This window comes from Anopheles moucheti, chromosome 2 (assembly GCF_943734755.1).
Source record: "Anopheles moucheti chromosome 2, idAnoMoucSN_F20_07, whole genome shotgun sequence".
NCBI lineage: Eukaryota > Metazoa > Arthropoda > Insecta > Diptera > Culicidae > Anopheles > Anopheles moucheti.
In genome coordinates, this window is record NC_069140.1 from 7,819,826 (window position 1) to 7,836,000 (window position 16,175).

A 16,175-nucleotide genomic window follows, 5' to 3' on the forward strand; every position below is an offset into this window, starting at 1 on the left:
TGTACAAAACCACCAGGGTTCTTTAATTCCGCCGATTATCCATATGTGTTTTATTTGTTTCTTCACTCATTGCTCGGGAGGTTCCAACCGTAGTTGGAAATTACGTGCCCCAAACGACACTCTCGATCCAATCCAGTTGCTTTTGTACATCGAAATATAACCTAAGCCTACTGCTCCGTTGCGGCTCGAAAATTCCATAACCCCTCACTCCTACACCAATAAGCCGATACACGTCACCGGATTCTTCATCAAGCGTCTGTAGAAGACTACCGCCATCACCATCGTAAACTGCTACGGAAGACGTCACACATAGGAGGGAATCGGAAACGTTTCGCAGGAAACCCACTATTTTTTTATTATCATCGTTAGAACGGCCAGGCCATCCATGGAGCAGAAAATGCTCTTCATCGACAAACAATTGCGTGCAGTTTTCAATCGGAACACGGCTCACCGGTACCTTTGTCAGCTGTGTTTCATGTGTGTCAATGACTAAGACAGTAAAGTTAGTAAGATTAGTAATAATATTCTATTGCCATGTCCTTCTAGACTTACTTACCCCGCTTGCCAGCTGTAAACCCTGTCACAGTTAGCTTTTGTAAATCGGGAATAGCGTCCTCTGTCCAAAGACAGGCAGGATATATGTGTGAGGTAAAGGTGACAGGTTCGGCGAGTCGCCACAATTCAATGTTGGTGTAGGATGCATTCACCAACTCGTCGAAATTAGGATTAGGTAGATTGAAAAAGGTTATACTAGATACCACGATCAACAGCTCCGGGAGGGAAGAGTTCCGGGTGTAGTCATGGCGACCAAGTGACATGTTGTCATCCATTGTCCATATGCAGAGACCCGAAGTCAGAACGTAACGATCACTAATAAGGGCACCACTGCAATGTAACATGTGCTTCGTTTTTTCGTCGTCGTTAAACAATTTTCGTCCTACATGTACGTGGTGAGGAAATTCGCCATCCTTTGCTGGTATTCCGTTCGGTGATGTGACGTATTCGGTAACATTCACCTTACCAGACGTTTTAGACGTAAAGGAAGATATCAGCTTCCGGTACTCCTGACATTCTGTGGGGTGATAATAGAAGAAGTTCAGTGCTTAAGTTGCAGAACGGCAAAGAGACGGTACCATCACTCACTTTGTTCCGCCAAGCGAAGTCCTATAAATGAGTGGAGCATAAATTAAAACATTCACAAAACACAAACTGTGATCTTCCATGGAACTTACCTTGAACATCGCCTAGACAGAGCAACAGTAATGCCGCGAACACAATTTGAACTGCTCTGTTGTACATCTCGTGATCTTCGCTTGATGTGTAACACTCCGCCGTATTTATACTAGTGGAGGGTCATACGATTCATTCCCCGACCCGACCCGAAGTCCTGATAGGAGAGAGATAAGGATGCATAAACTGTTACGTGTTGAGTTAGCTATCAAATTGCGAACAACTAAATAAAGGTTATTACAAAATTCAATTACAAAATTGTAAGAATATTTGCATGTTTTTTTTTGTCTAAATCTAGTATACAATTCACATTCGTTTGTACACATTTTCTTATCCAAACAGCGAAAGGTCAATATCGGGTGTAATCGGCCGATCTTGCATGTTTCACTCGCTGGACATATTGCTATATAGTGTTTGTAGTAATGCCACAACACACAAGAAACTCACCTACGATTCCTCTTGAACTCAGAACTTCCTCTGAACTTTATAACTGCATTGTAATACTATAACTATAAATGTTTAAAAACATTGACAACTTGGCGACGACCGTTATCTTATGTGAAGTAACCTTGACGTAGACCTGTCAGATGCCAGAGTGAGTGGAATAAAGATTGGGAAACAACGGAAAACCCTTATTCCGCGTGTTAAACCACCTAAACCCCTTAAAACCCTCAAAAATCCGTGTAGTTCACAAACTCTATAAAAGAAACTACGGAAAATTCAAATCGTTTTTAGACCATCTAAGAACTACTACAAGTGAAATAAAGATCTAATTTAAGCATGTCGATTTTATATATAAATCCTTACTCCAGCCCATGGATCCACGGGTTGGTCGGGTTGCTTACGGATGGGTTCGACCGGTAGGTTCCGGTCGACCAGCGCATCGCACGCAAATCATGTTCCGGACTTCTAAAACAAAATGCACTCGACCTGTTTTAGCAAAAAGGTCAGCTGGGTTGATAAGTGAGCGGTTGAAATTGACTCAGTGGCCGCATATGTGTGAGAGTGTATGAGTTAGTTAATAGCACAAAACGAATGTATAAACAACAATCCTTGTAATATCGAAATTGCTATATTGCTTATATTAGATGATACGATTCTACAGAGATATACACAAATTTGTAAATTTATGTCCAGACTCGAGCATACGTTTCCACAGTCAGATGGAATGCCCTGAAAGGGGATGAAAGAGTATGAGAATGAATAAACGATAAGATTTGTACAAAACCACCAGGGTTCTTTAATTCCGCCGATTATCCATATGTGTTTTATTTGTTTCTTCACTCATTGCTCGGGAGGTTCCAACCGTAGTTGGAAATTACGTGCCCCAAACGACACTCTCGATCCAGTCCAGATGATTTTGTACCTTGGAGTAGGTGTAGGCGTAGGTCTGATGCGGCTTGTCACAATCGTGGCCCTTGGCTTCAACACCGATAAGCCGATACACGTCACCGGAATCTTCATCAAGCGTCTGCATGAGACTACCGCCATCACCATCGCAAACTGTTTTCCATTCTACGGGAGACGCCACACATAGGAGGGAATCGGTAACGCCTTGTGGGTAGTAATCACTATCGGCATACGCTTGAGTGCACTTTTCATTTGGAACACGGCTCACCGGTACCTTTGCCAAATATGTATCCTGTGTGTCGTTGACTACAACCGTAAAGTAAGTGAGATTGGTAATAATATTCTATTGCCATTTCTTTCTAGGCTTACTTACCCAGCTTACCAGTTGTAAACCCTGTCACAGTTAACTTTTGTAAATCGGGAAGAGCGTCCTCTGTCCACAGACAGGCAGGATATATGTGTGAGGTAAAGGCGACAGGTTCGGCGAGTCGCAACAATGCAATATCGTCGTAGGATGCCTGCACCGTCTCATCAAAAGAAGGATGCAGCGTCAGATTATCTCGTTTGACCAACAGCTCCGGGAGGAAAGAGTCGCGTGTGTAGTCATGGCGACCAAGCGACACCATTTTGTCACCCATTGTCCAGAAGCAGTGACCCGAAATCAGAACGTAACGATCACTAATAAGGGCACCACTGCAACGGAAAATGTGCTCCGTGTCTTCGTCCTCGTAAAACCATTGTCCTACGCGCACCTGATGAGGGAATTCGCCATCCTTTGCTGGTATTCCGTTCGGTGATGTGACGTAGTCATTCGTCTTACCAGACGTTTTAGACGTAAAGGATGATATCAGCTTCCGGTACTCCTGACATTCTGTGGGGTGATAATAGAAGAAGTTCAGTGCTTAAGTTGCAGAACGGCAAAGAGACGTTACCATCACTCACTTTGTTCCGCCAAGCGAAGTCCTATAAAAGAGTGGAGCATAAATTAAAACATTCACAAAACACGAGCTATGATCTTCCATGGAACTTACCTTGAACATCGCCTAGACAGAGCAACAGTAATGCCGCGAACACAATTTGAACTACTCTGTTGTACATCTCGCGATCTTCTATCGGTTTGTAACACTTCTCCCAAAATCGACGAGCCACAGTGCCGTATTTATACCTCTGACACAATCAAGCAAACGTTGTTCCAGACTTCTAAAACAAAATGCACTCGACCTGTTGTAGCAAAGGGGTCATCGGAGTTGTTCGGTTCTTCTTTGCTGAAATCGGTTCTTAACTGCCAAAATTGATAAGTGAGCGGTTCAAATTGATTCAGGGGCCGCATATGTGTGAGAGTGTATGAGTAAGTTAATAGCACAAACCGGATATATAAACACAATTTTTTATAACATCCTTATTGGTGTGTTACACCATGGTAGATGATACGATTCTTCAGAGATAGACAACAATTTGTATGTTTACTCAGTTTGTGTGTTTTCATTGGTAGGCACTGTAGTGTATAATGAATGGAAAAGATGTACTACAACATGTTTACATTACGACCAGCATTCACTCGGACCGCTTCGCAGCTAGTCTATGTCGGACAGTCTTATCAAGTGCAGCTCGTGAAACATCACTACCGGAATTGTTGACCTCTGTCTACACCATGTTTAGCAGCAGGGCTGTTGCTCACATCACAACCTTCTTGCTGGGACTGTGTCTAGTACTTTGCAATGGACAGACAGGTACGTTAAGTTTATTCACGAAGGAATTCTGTATCCAGCAACGATAACAATGACCTTTCCTGTGTATTTGCAGCGAAGCGGATCTCCGTTCAAAGTAAGCGTTATGCGCTCGAGTATATGCAGATTGCAAAGGAATTCATGTCATTTCATTTACTTTACAGAGTGCGAAGAATATCGTAGAATAATCTCGTCACAGCGTGGTGTTATATCGCTCACGCTGAAACCCAGGCCAATCTACTATCAGTCGTACAATTGCTCGAATGTGGTGGAATTGATCGTTGGTGGTGAAGCGGCGAAGCATGGCGAGTTTCCACATCACGCTTTGCTAGGCTACCCGACCGAAAGCGGTTCGTCCGAGCGTTACAGTTTCAGCTGCGGTGGATCGCTAATATCAGATCGCTTCGTCCTGACCGCCGCACATTGCTTCAGCTACGGTGATCCGGTGATTGTTCGCTTGGGCGAGTACGATCTAACCGTAGACTCAAGGGAGCAGCTTGATTTCGGCATTGCCGAGATCATCCGTCATCCAAATTATCGCAACGCGCGCTCTTATCACGATATTGCCCTGGTGCGGTTGAACGAGACGGTACTGTTTTCGAAGGTAATTCGTCCGGCATGTTTGTGGCAGAGTCCCACACTCAATGTGAGCCGTTTCGTGGCTACGGGTTTCGGGAGAGTGGAGGAGGGTACGTGTACAACCAAAGCTGGTCAGCAGAAGGGGAACACAGTACTAAATGGTGGTTTCTTTACAACAGGCATCCTCGAGTTATCGACCAAGATGATGAAGGTTCAGCTCGATCTATTCCCCTCCAGTGACTGTGGTGAACTATTTCGAGATAATCGCAAATTTAACAAAGGGATCGATGAAGGACAGCTGTGTGTGGGAAGTCTCATGGGGGGCAAGGATACCTGCCAGGGCGACTCCGGTGGCCCGTTGCAGACGATTACGGAACCGAGAAGTTGCATCTATAACATTGTCGGCTTAACGTCTACTGGAACCGCCTGTGGTGTTGGCAACTCGAAGGCTATCTACACGAAGGTGGCACACTATCTGGACTGGATCGAGCAAGTTGTTTGGGCACAATAGTTGTGAAACGGTGGGACATCATTTCAGATCTGTGTCGCGACCGGTGTGAACCTGTAGGCAATTTCTTTTGTAAAGCATTTGTAACTTTGCACGCACTACTGCAGATGAATTCGCTTAGTTGTCTAAACTTCAACAACACTAACGAATAGAGCAAAATAAAATTTATTCCTACTTCAGTGATATAACATTACTTATTATTTGCCAGGGGAACTCAATAAAAAAAACTATAAATACCGGTATACTACAAGCTGTTCAGCTTAAACGCACATTACTTAAGCGATCAGGGCATTCTTCTGCTAATAGTAATAGTAACAAATGGTTTCGAGATTAACGCTTTTGATGTTTCAGGTCCTTGATCGAAGCGCTCTAACACTGCTACGCTTTAACGCCAACGAACAACCTCAATTAGCTTGCGCTATGATGATGTCTTCATGATTAATTTAAACCACGTCATGAAGATAAACTGCGCCTGATGTCAATATCACACCTGCAACAAATCTTTTTGTTTTGCTTTTTCTGCTGTTGGAAGAATCGAATGACAAAAAACCTGTTTTGCGCTCGAGGGGTCATTTCATACAGCATGTAATGGTGCGTAAGCGAATCGTTTCGTTGTGAGTTAGTTTGAGATCAACCGCTGGAGAATAATCATTTCTGTTAGTATTGCTAAGTAACGGTTGATTATACGGGTGACCTATATCTGACAGTAGTGAAAATGTTCTACTTAAAGCTACAGTATATGGCGTTCTTAATTTTGTTACTTTTCTGTAACACTAGTCATGGTATGTGAAAGGTTAATATAAGAACAAGTTTTGCTAACGCGTACTTATCCGTCATTCCGATGTGTTTTCGTTTCAATAATGAACTGCTGCATCTTCAGGGCAAAGGATTGCAGTCAAAAGTAAGTAGCACGTTGCAAGCTCTTGAAGTACAGTTATAGAACTACTTTTACTGTTCGATACGATCACTTTTCTTCGTCAGAGTGTAACGAGTATCGCGAAATTATAACGGAGACACACCAAATCATACATCTGCTTCTCAATCCAACGCCAATAAAGTTGAAAGTGTTCAACTGCACAAACGAGCTGCGTCTGATTGTGGGTGGAGAGCAGGCCGATTACGGCGAGTTCCCGCATCAGGCGCTGCTGGGTTATCCGAAGCAGAACGACCCATCGGACTATGAGTTTCTGTGCGGTGGTACACTGATCAGCGAGCAGCACGTCCTGACGGCGGCTCATTGCTTTTCCGATCGCGACCCAACCGTAGTACGGCTCGGTGAGCACGACACCACGTCCTGGACGAACGAGGAGCTCCAGCTGAAGATCGATCGTTTTCGGCGACATCCACGCTATCCTCGAAGCCAACCGTACGATGATATAGCCTTAATTCGCCTTGAACGGCCAGTGCCGCTAAGCAAACACATTCGACCTGCATGTCTGTGGGATTCGGAGTACCGCACCACCTCAAAGTTCATTGCATCTGGGTTCGGGCGGCGAGATTTCTTCGATACGGAACTCTCGCCCGCACTGATGAAGGTACAGCTGGATGAATTCCCGAGGCAGAGGTGCTCGCAATACTTCCACCGGCTGCGCCATGGAGTACGACCGGGTCAGCTATGTGTCGGAAGCGTGACATCGAGCAAGGACACTTGCCAGGGAGATTCGGGTGGTCCGTTACAGCTAGTGTCCAATGAGACCACCTGCACGTACCACATAGTTGGCATCACGTCTCTTGGTGGTGCATGTGCTTATGCGAAATCGCTGGGCATCTACACGGAGGTGGCACATTATCTAGATTGGATAGAAGCAAATGTTTGGGGCCCGAATGCTCTGTAACTTGTCATTGTATTTTTAGATGACAGGAAGAGCAACAATGTTCATTCGACGGCAGAATAAAAATAAATATCAGATTCGCAATTGGAATTTGAAATTAATTGTTGTGATCAGAACTTGTAAGACATTTTGACCATTTTGATGTTGTAATCGGTAGTTGATCTTTCTGGAAGATTAATTTACGCCATCTAGATATCATAACCGATGATCGTTTTGGTGCATTACTTCCAGAAGTGTATTGACGATGTACGATGACTTCTTCTCATAATCATTTATCGATGTGGTTCTTGGTGACCATTATACGATCTTGCAACTTATCCATTTATACAAAATTTATCACATGAATTGTTTAGACCTGTTTCGGTACTGGGGGTTTTCCCAAAAATAGTTTGATATGCTTTAATTAATTCGCGTATTCAAATTTACTCGAACTTGTGGGGTGCTCAGCAGAGTCCGAGCACTTCTCGGAGACTAGAATTGCAAAATGTACACTTCACTGCTGCGAAGGATAGTTATGCTTGCCGGAAACCATTAATTCAACCAAATTGTTTGAATATTCTGCTCAGATGTGACAGCGTTCCTTACGAGAAAATACCTTCATTTATTTCTCAGGAGAACGGATGGGTCAGAGATCGTGAAGAAAATACTTTATATTCAATAAAAAGAACACCGCTGCCGCTGTATGGTGGATTATTTCGGTAAATCACAACAATTCTATACCTTATTTGACGTAACTTTCGGTTCTACTCAATCGTTATCGGTTTCGTTAAGGAAAAGAAGAAAAAAAGATCCTGTCTCGGTTCATCGTTGTGGCGACCTATGTTGATAGCGGCAGATGCCGGAATAAAAAAAAAACTAGTTTCGAAGCGCCCATAGCACGCGTTATGACAGAAGCACAAAAGTGGAAAGACCAGTTCGTTCGATTGTTGATCGTTGCTTGATACATTAGGCGATCGCTATGGTGGAAGATTCGTGCCGGGCTCGGGAACAGTACTGCGTTTGCTGCCGTACAGTGAAGTTTGACGGAAGTTGGCGCTACAAATTACTTGGTAGCAGTCATTACGACCATATTCTCGGTGTAAACATCAGTCCACAGTACGGAATATTGTCAACAATGAACAATTTATGGATTCGGAGAAAGGAGATGCGTTTGTTGGCGATAGTGTTATCTTTGAGCTGGTGCGGCTGCATTGTTCAAGGTAATACGCTTGTGGATGTTTGGGAGATGTGCGTATCATGGTAATGACATTGTAACGTGTTTTCTTTAACATTGCTTGCCGGTCCACTGATGCGATGTTTCCTGCTCGCGCGAAATTTAAGGACGCCTTGCCACACAGAGTAAGTTCGGTACGGTGCGTAGCATTTTGGAGGTTCTCTTCTAAGCCCGGTTTAATTCTTTTCCAGAGTGTGAAGAATATAAGAATATCATCGTCGATCGACAGACCCTCATACCACTCACAATTAATCCAGAGCCGATCATTTTCGACGTGTATAACTGCACGAATGTCGTCCAGCTGATCGTTGGTGGAGAACAGGCAAAGATGGGCGAGTTTCCGCACCACGCGTTGCTGGGCTACCCGAAGGAGACAAACCAACGGGGCTACGATTTTAAGTGTGGCGGCACACTGATCAGTGATCAGCACATCCTGACGGCTGCTCATTGCTTTGCGGATGAAGAACCGACGATTGTACGCCTTGGCGAGTATGACACCACAACCTATTCTGATGCCGAGTACGATAGTGACATTGACAGCATCCGGAAATATCCGAACTATAGCAACGCACGTTCATACAATGACATCGCTCTAGTGAAGCTGAAGCATCCGATCAAACTTTCGAAACACATCCGACCGGCCTGCCTGTGGGAAACGGAGGAACGTCGTGTAAAGCGCTACGTTGCGACCGGTTACGGGTACAACGAAGCGTACAGTGGCGTGTTGTCCACCACGATGATGAAGGTGCAGTTAGACGAGTTTCCGGTCGCTGATTGTGCGCGTATGTTCAAAGGGCAACCAAAGTTCCGGAATGGTGTTATGGATGGACAACTGTGCATCGGTAGCATCGTGCAGGGTCGCGACACGTGCCAGGGTGATTCGGGCGGTCCGCTACAGGTCGTGTCCGATTCGAAGTCCTGCTCTTACGCGGTGGTCGGTATCACATCCACGGGTGGCGTTTGTGGCGTTGGGAACTCGAAGGCAGTCTACACGAAAGTGTCATACTACATTGACTGGATAGAGGACAACGTTTGGGGTGCTCATGCGATGTGACAATGAGGGAATTTCTGAGACTAATAACGAAACCGTCAAACGAAGCTGTGTGCAGTCGTGTTCAGAAGTGGGATGAGTGGGATGTCCGGATAAAAATATATGTATTTTAAAAATCAAGCTAACGGTTGTCTCACATTTTGGTGAACCTTCTTTAAATTTTTTATTGCAAAAAATGCTCTCAACATTATCTTTTTCTGTTGGTTATCAGTGTATTTTTCCTCCTTCATCGTCTAATTGCTAAGCAACATCTGATTTGTATGATTGAATGTTTGTTCACCATTAATCGTGATTCATCTGCTGTATTTCCCAGTGGGAAAATCCTAGCTCTGTAAATATAAACAACAGTGTACTCAAGCAGCCTACCACATTTATTTACAGTAGGTGTCCCGTGTATGTCAACATTGCTGACCACAGAATTATTCCGAAGGTGGAAATCGTTACGCCGTACGTCCGTCCCGCTCCACTGTCCTCAGTCGTGCTAGTGGGGTTCATGGTGGTAGTGCTCCCATCTGGACCGTCGGTAGTGGTGTCGGTCGGTCGCCCTGTCAAATGTATGCGCCACTCGATCGCAGGATAGATGGGCGAGTATCGTTTTAGATACTCTTCCGTAATTTCATACTCGCCAAATGTGAGCAATTCTTGCGGTGAACCAGGAAGCATATCGTACCCATCGCCTCCGTCGTACAGGAATTGACTCAATAAGATGCGATAGTGTTCATCCTCCTTCAGGACTTCGTACATAGGTACCTGACATCTAGCACACCGTACCTTAACTTGCACAACGCGCTGCATTGGAGGTCGCGTCAGGTCATATTCTACATTTACGCCTGCCATCTGCAGGAATTCTCCGTAACCGGATACTCCATCGTACCGACGGACGCTCTGTTCGAGCATTTGGTGTAACTGCGTGCCGTTAATTTCTGCCATTACCATCGCATTGCCAAACGGAAGGACCGTCTTCAGATCCTTCATCGTTATCGGACCAGCGTTTATAGAAGCACGTATACCACCGCCCTGTATAAACGCGATCGCGGCGTCAGTCCAATACCCATCATTGCTCTGTTCGCGTGTCACCGCATGTGTAACGACGAGCGAATCGGCGATCATGTTACCGATGTTGCATTCCTCGAAACGACACCGACTTGAATCGAGAAACACGTACGACTGTCCGATCTTTTCATCTAGCGCCAAAATACCGGGTCGGTAAAGCTCTAGCAGCTGCAGCACATCGGAGTCTCGCTGTACCGTACCATTGAGCAGCAGTGGAGTACCGTCCAGCTCGATCAGATTGCCTTCCGCATCGAACTCCAGGTGCAGATAGCCGAGATATTTGGTGAAAGCGTATGCCTGCACCACAGGAACATCCTTTCCGGCAGGGTTTTTCACCATCACCGGATATGGACCGGCCGGTTGTTCGACATCCGGGGCGGAACCGGTGTAAAGGAACGTATGCGAGTGGCCTCCAATGACCAGATCTATATCGGGACACTTGGCCGCAATTTCTTTATCGCGTTCCAACCCGCTGTGACCGAGTGCAATCAGAATCTGTACTCCTTGCTCTTTTAATGAAGTGGCTTCAATGCTAGAGAGAAAAAAATAAAACAATATTAAAGTATAATGGTGACTGCTCGATATACCCTACTAGTTCAAAGCGTTATACAGCAGAACGTGAGACCTTTTCATGGTAAGAGCAAATACAAATAGTACAGCGAGTTGCATACTTTCAGGCGTCATACTAAAGTAGGCAATTCGGCTGACATTGCCGCTAACAGTGCCTTCGATCAATTTGTTCACTTACTTGATCGATTCGATTTCATCCAGAAACTCGACCGTATTGATCGGTGACAGTTGCTTCGTTTCTGGGGTTAGATATCCGATCACTCCTATCCGTATGCCAGCTTTCGTAAAAATGGCTGATCGCTGTAAAGATCTGGTCGATTGCATTGCCGGCGTTTTGGACAGATCTAGGTTGGTGACCAGCACTGGAAAGTCGACCTCGTTCAAGAAAGGAACTAATCCCTCCACACCCAGATCGAACTCGTGATTGCCGAGGGACTGAAAGTGGAGATGGTAATGATATTAATACTGCGAGTTAAAAGTACAGTACGACGATTTGCATCACTTACGATTGCGTCGGGTTTCAGCATGTTTAGAAATTCGGCCGTTATGTTATCCTTGTACACCGAAAACCAAGGCGTACCGGTATAGGTGTCCCCGGCATTCAGGTATAACATCGGAACACCTCCGGAAGCTTCCTTCGTTCGATACTCGCGAACTCTGGAAGAATTGTTGGGTTGTGTTAATTTGTGGAACTATAGTTTTAACTTGATCACTCACGCTACTCTCCTGGGCTTTAGAAAGTAAATACTCACTTGTGTGCAACGCGCGCAAATCCTCCATAGCAACGGTTGCTAGCCACATCAGACGGTTGACAGTCGTTGCTATAGGCTCCAGTTTGTTCGAACCGCGCGTGCATATCGTTGTTGTGCAGTATGATAAGCTCTAATCCACCTGCTTTCGGTGCAGCGAGGCTGTAGGTGGCCGATGTAAGCACCAAAACTGCAAGCCTTATATACGTAATACTCCGTGCCATGATGGGTTTAAGAAGGGGTTCAGTCTTTTGTAAGTTTAGGATTTCAGTTGAGTTGAGAGCTGACTGGTACTATCAGCTGCGCTACGGCAAGATGTGTTTTCCGGACGGTTGGAAACAAGTCCCTAGCAGATTGCTGAAAGTAATTACAACGGTTACTGTCCGCTTTGGGCACAACACATTATCACTTATTTGAGCTGTATACAATTATTTTACACTCTGCAGGGATTTAAATGGGCCACCTGTAGCCATACTTCCGTACGCCGACAAATCACTTGGAAAAATGATATTTTCGTGGCAAAGGGAGTCGCACAAGGGGGCTATCAGGCATCTTATTACACTGTCGATATCACAATTACGGCGCTTATCAAGCGGTACGAATGGACTCCGTTTTGAAGTCAGTTTGTTCCACGCTCTTAGCTGTGCATTCGCTAAGTCATTGTATATCTCTGACGTCCTGAAGGAGTGTAACTAACACTGCCATGAGAGTACTATCTATCGCCCGATGTATGGTGATGACCGCGTGCGCCATGGATGCCGCACACTGTCAAGGTTTGATTAATTGACAATAAAGCTATTGTTACCAATTTTGATTAAGTGCTAAACCCCTACCGCACTATGAACGTGTGGGTTATTGAGAAAGATGTGCGACGTACAGTAGCGAAACTGATATCTGGACCATGTTTTCGAATCAGATTGGTTGAAATAACAATTTTTTTTTTCTATGAAATTTGAAATCATTTGAAGAGACGCTAATAATTTTAATTTATAATCAATATTGAAGTAAATGGAAAACGATCTCGATCTCGAAAACGATGCAGATTCCAAGATCTCGATAGATTCCTAAAAATAAAATAACACTATGTGTATGTCACATCTTCAACGCGTGTATAAAAATCCTTAAAACAACAGATATGTTATTCGATATTCGTGCTCCAATGGATGCAACATGTTCCAATGATGTTGTCTGAAATGAGATGTCCCTTTTTCGGATCGCTTCTGGACAAACTCATTAAAATGGATGAGGTTAGAAACAGAACGTATTGACTATTGACTTGTTAAATATTCTTTTGTCTTTTGGACTACACCATTGCAACGTCCGCAGGTCGCATAACTTAAATTCTGTGGATGCTGCACAGAACTGGTTTAGTCTGGGTATTTCTCGAATCATGCTATATCTCTGTAAAGCATGTCATTAGATACTTCCCGCTGATACCGTGATTTGTCGACACAAATGAAGAGTCGTTTGAGGAGTTTTGAAACGATTCTGTTCTTAAAACAGACAATGTTTTAACATTACCAACCAGTTTCATTCATACAAATTCCCCATATAATTGACACTCGCATCATAATTAACTGTGTATCCCGTACCTCGTACTGCTTGATCGCATTGTACAGTTTAAGATGTAAGATGACGTTAATTGCTGTGAGCTGTGATGACTAAATTGCTGTATATTGTGCTAATTTCATCCAAGAGGAAACACAACAGTAGCGCTAGAACTAGCTAAAGTTGAACAGGTGATACAAACTTGTTTCCTGAATATGAGCATGCTACACAATGCATCAATGGTACCAATTCAAACGCAAAGCACTGCAACAATCTTCTCTGAATGGGCTTAGTCTGTTATCATGTCATTGTAAAAGGTATCACGGATATGACGCCGCTTATCGTATAAATGGTTTGTCACATGAAGAGTAAACAAGATTTCTTCAACGCCTCTAATCTGAGACGAGAGAATATTGCCTTTGACAATATTATCAACGAAATGCAAAATATCTGGAATCTTTTGTGAATGTGAATCTTTTTGCTTTCTTAAATATAATTTTATTTTCTTGAAGATCTCCTGTTACCATAGAAAAGCGATGGAATAGTTAATGTTCGGAATGATGTTCAGGTTTTTTTTAAAGGTTATAAAGGAACTTTAATGAAGGCAGTGATTCCTCAACAATTGTTTTACAATGATACGATATGATTGCTGGCAATTGCAATTTTGATGAGTAACTATTCATAAAGGTGTTCGTTTTTCGTGCTATTGTACAATTGATTTCAACTCCATTATAATCTACGGCCTTGAAACCACAGCTAGTTCATTGTTCCATCGTATCGTAACGGTCAATTTGCTCATACAACCGCCAAACACAGGAAGGCTTGTAAACTTGACGAAACAATACAAAATTGACTACAAAACAAATTTTGCAAAATCACAGTATCGGAACGACTCAAGTGCTCGAAAGAACATCTCTTATCTGGGAAAATGTCGTAAGAAAAAAAATGCACGAGGCATCTATTGAAAAAGCCGCCATACCACTGACATTAACTACACGTGTTCATTTTTATCTGTCTCTATGGGCTGTGTGAAAAGTAATTTTTTACGCTCATTTCGACTTGTGAAAAAAAGGTACAGAGCACGGCAGGTTCGACGTCCATTGCACTACTACTTTCACTATCACCAGTGCGTCAAAGTCACGTGCTTACAAAACCTTCCTTCAGCCATCATCAACGCGTGTGCCGGTTGCACGGTTCGCTGAAGCACACACGCTCGGCACAGTCGGTAAACAATTTGCTCACTACCATCACCTGCAGCACACGTCAACGTTGACAAACCCGTTAACCACTGTGACGTAAATTCGAAGAAAAAAAAAACACGGGATAATCTTCAATTGAACGGTACCGATGTGTGCTCTAGAATCCAATACACTGAGGAACGTTCCACCGGCAAAAGATGGATATAATTAACTTTCAATCGACAGTCTGGTCGATGCGCGTGTCTCCCGGTGAGTGATGACAAACCAAATGACGTACAACACGGGACACTCAACAAACGGAGGCTAGTCCAAATTCGGGGGCCCCTCTAGTAAGGGGCACGAAGTATCAAATGCAACCGGAACAACTACTGCAAGCCAGACACCGAATCTTTAAAGTGCATCCGATAAGCGAAGCGTACCATTGAACGTTAGCGACATTTGACCCCAACGAGAGCGACAAAGTGGAGAGGGAGAGGGTTCTGCTTGTTCTCACAGCTTTACGACATTCCTGTCGCGTCTGCTGTGACCAACACGCATTCGACCGCGTCTGGGGAGACGAAGTTCCTAAGGGTTTACTTCCTTCCCCATGAGACCGGGTGGCCTGTACGAGAGCGTCACGTTTCGCATCCTGTTATCGACCGGCATCATCCCCACGACGTGTCGATCTATTTTCGATCTTTGCTAGCGGCACAATATCTGAACACCGGTAGAAAGTGGGTTGTTTTTTTGCTATTTGACCTTGTTTTTCACTTTTGGTTTCATCCTTTTATCACCCGTTTGTTTAAAAAACGCACACCGCACGTCCAGATATTTTAGGCCAAGGCACATTTGTGTGAATAAATAGAGATGAAAGATGGGTTGAAACATAGTAGCTTTCATTACGCTGAACTTTTAACGGTTATGTTAAATATAATACAAATTATCATTACTTGCTGGAACTTGGAAACAAAATTTGACACGCACTGTAACAATACGACCAACAACAACACACAAAATATCCATTTTGTATCATTTCCAACGGTAATCTTCCTCCGTGTGTACGATTCGCGCAACGTGTTGTTAAGCGGGGAAGGCAACGGTCACGTTTAAGGCCACTACTAGCCGATGTTGTTGGTTGTTACTGCCCGCTCACTACATAACTCCACTACGGCTCTCCATCAGTTTCACATTAATTTTGACAAACGGGTTTTACGAGTAGTTCCACTTTTGCACCTGTTACTATCGTGGCCATCACTATTTGCCGGAAGAAAATGGTTTTTTTTTTACTCACGTGATGGGTTAACGCACGCTGCCATTGACGGGTGATTGTCTCAGCCGCCTCGTGCCAACATTGTAATGCGACCGGTTCAGCACGGCATTTTATGCGCGAAGCTTAAGCTTTGAAGAAAAACGTGTAATGCTTAAAAAAGTTGAAAAAAACCCATCCGATTTTCGGGTAACTGGGAATAGTCGGTTATTCTTTGGTTGTCAAATGTAGAGCAATTATTTTAACTCATCTGAGTATATCGTATCGTAAATCCCAGCTCGGCTGACGCGACGCGCAGATACGACCAAGTCGAGCTCGGA

General features: G+C 44.1%; 4 protein-coding genes across 4 annotated transcripts; 1 reads left to right on the forward strand and 3 right to left on the reverse strand.

The window, feature by feature from the left end:
• Positions 1–100: 100 nt before the first annotated feature.
• LOC128298939 (CLIP domain-containing serine protease B15-like) lies at positions 101–1,299 on the reverse strand. The gene is made up of 4 exons (XM_053034755.1): positions 1,233–1,299; positions 1,144–1,164; positions 557–1,072; positions 101–489 (listed from the first exon to the last, which is right to left on the reverse strand). The coding sequence occupies exons 1-4, from the start codon at positions 1,297–1,299 to the stop codon at positions 101–103; spliced, it is 993 nt and encodes a 330-aa protein (XP_052890715.1).
• A 1,249-nt stretch (positions 1,300–2,548) lies between these two features.
• LOC128298643 (serine protease snake-like) lies at positions 2,549–3,678 on the reverse strand. The gene is made up of 4 exons (XM_053034413.1): positions 3,612–3,678; positions 3,523–3,543; positions 2,954–3,451; positions 2,549–2,886 (listed from the first exon to the last, which is right to left on the reverse strand). The coding sequence occupies exons 1-4, from the start codon at positions 3,676–3,678 to the stop codon at positions 2,549–2,551; spliced, it is 924 nt and encodes a 307-aa protein (XP_052890373.1).
• Positions 3,679–4,231: 553 nt separating this feature from the next.
• Positions 4,232–9,800, forward strand: LOC128298945 (uncharacterized). The gene is made up of 9 exons (XM_053034760.1): positions 4,232–4,310; positions 4,384–4,404; positions 4,472–4,996; positions 5,066–5,396; positions 6,172–6,176; positions 6,376–7,172; positions 8,176–8,425; positions 8,547–8,564; positions 8,631–9,800. The coding sequence occupies exons 1-9, from the start codon at positions 4,232–4,234 to the stop codon at positions 9,491–9,493; spliced, it is 2,889 nt and encodes a 962-aa protein (XP_052890720.1). The 3' UTR covers positions 9,494–9,800.
• LOC128305990 (protein 5NUC-like) lies at positions 9,613–16,175 on the reverse strand. The gene is made up of 5 exons (XM_053043653.1): positions 15,880–16,175; positions 11,866–12,219; positions 11,620–11,770; positions 11,292–11,548; positions 9,613–11,075 (listed from the first exon to the last, which is right to left on the reverse strand). Exons 2-5 carry the CDS (start codon positions 12,084–12,086, stop codon positions 9,866–9,868), a joined length of 1,839 nt encoding a protein of 612 aa, XP_052899613.1. The 5' UTR covers positions 12,087–12,219; positions 15,880–16,175; the 3' UTR covers positions 9,613–9,865.

Coding starts and splice junctions, on each gene's coding strand:
- LOC128298939 (XM_053034755.1), bottom strand. CDS start 1,299: ATGTACAACAGAGCAGTTCAAATTGTGTTCGCGGCATTACTGTTGCTC. Junction 1,165..1,232: donor CTGTCTAGGCGATGTTCAAG/GTAAGTTCCATG, acceptor ACTCATTTATAG/GACTTCGCTTGGCGGAACAA. Junction 1,073..1,143: donor ACTTCGCTTGGCGGAACAAA/GTGAGTGATGGT, acceptor ATCACCCCACAG/AATGTCAGGAGTACCGGAAG.
- LOC128298643 (XM_053034413.1), bottom strand. CDS start 3,678: ATGTACAACAGAGTAGTTCAAATTGTGTTCGCGGCATTACTGTTGCTC. Junction 3,452..3,522: donor ACTTCGCTTGGCGGAACAAA/GTGAGTGATGGT, acceptor ATCACCCCACAG/AATGTCAGGAGTACCGGAAG. Junction 2,887..2,953: donor GTTTACAACTGGTAAGCTGG/GTAAGTAAGCCT, acceptor TTACGGTTGTAG/TCAACGACACACAGGATACA.
- LOC128298945 (XM_053034760.1), top strand. CDS start 4,232: ATGTTTAGCAGCAGGGCTGTTGCTCACATCACAACCTTCTTGCTGGGA. Junction 4,997..5,065: donor TTTCGGGAGAGTGGAGGAGG/GTACGTGTACAA, acceptor TCTTTACAACAG/GCATCCTCGAGTTATCGACC. Junction 7,173..8,175: donor CGCTGGGCATCTACACGGAG/GTGGCACATTAT, acceptor TTGATACATTAG/GCGATCGCTATGGTGGAAGA.
- LOC128305990 (XM_053043653.1), bottom strand. CDS start 12,086: ATGGCACGGAGTATTACGTATATAAGGCTTGCAGTTTTGGTGCTTACA. Junction 11,771..11,865: donor TTTGCGCGCGTTGCACACAA/GTGAGTATTTAC, acceptor CAATTCTTCCAG/AGTTCGCGAGTATCGAACGA. Junction 11,549..11,619: donor TGCTGAAACCCGACGCAATC/GTAAGTGATGCA, acceptor CTCCACTTTCAG/TCCCTCGGCAATCACGAGTT.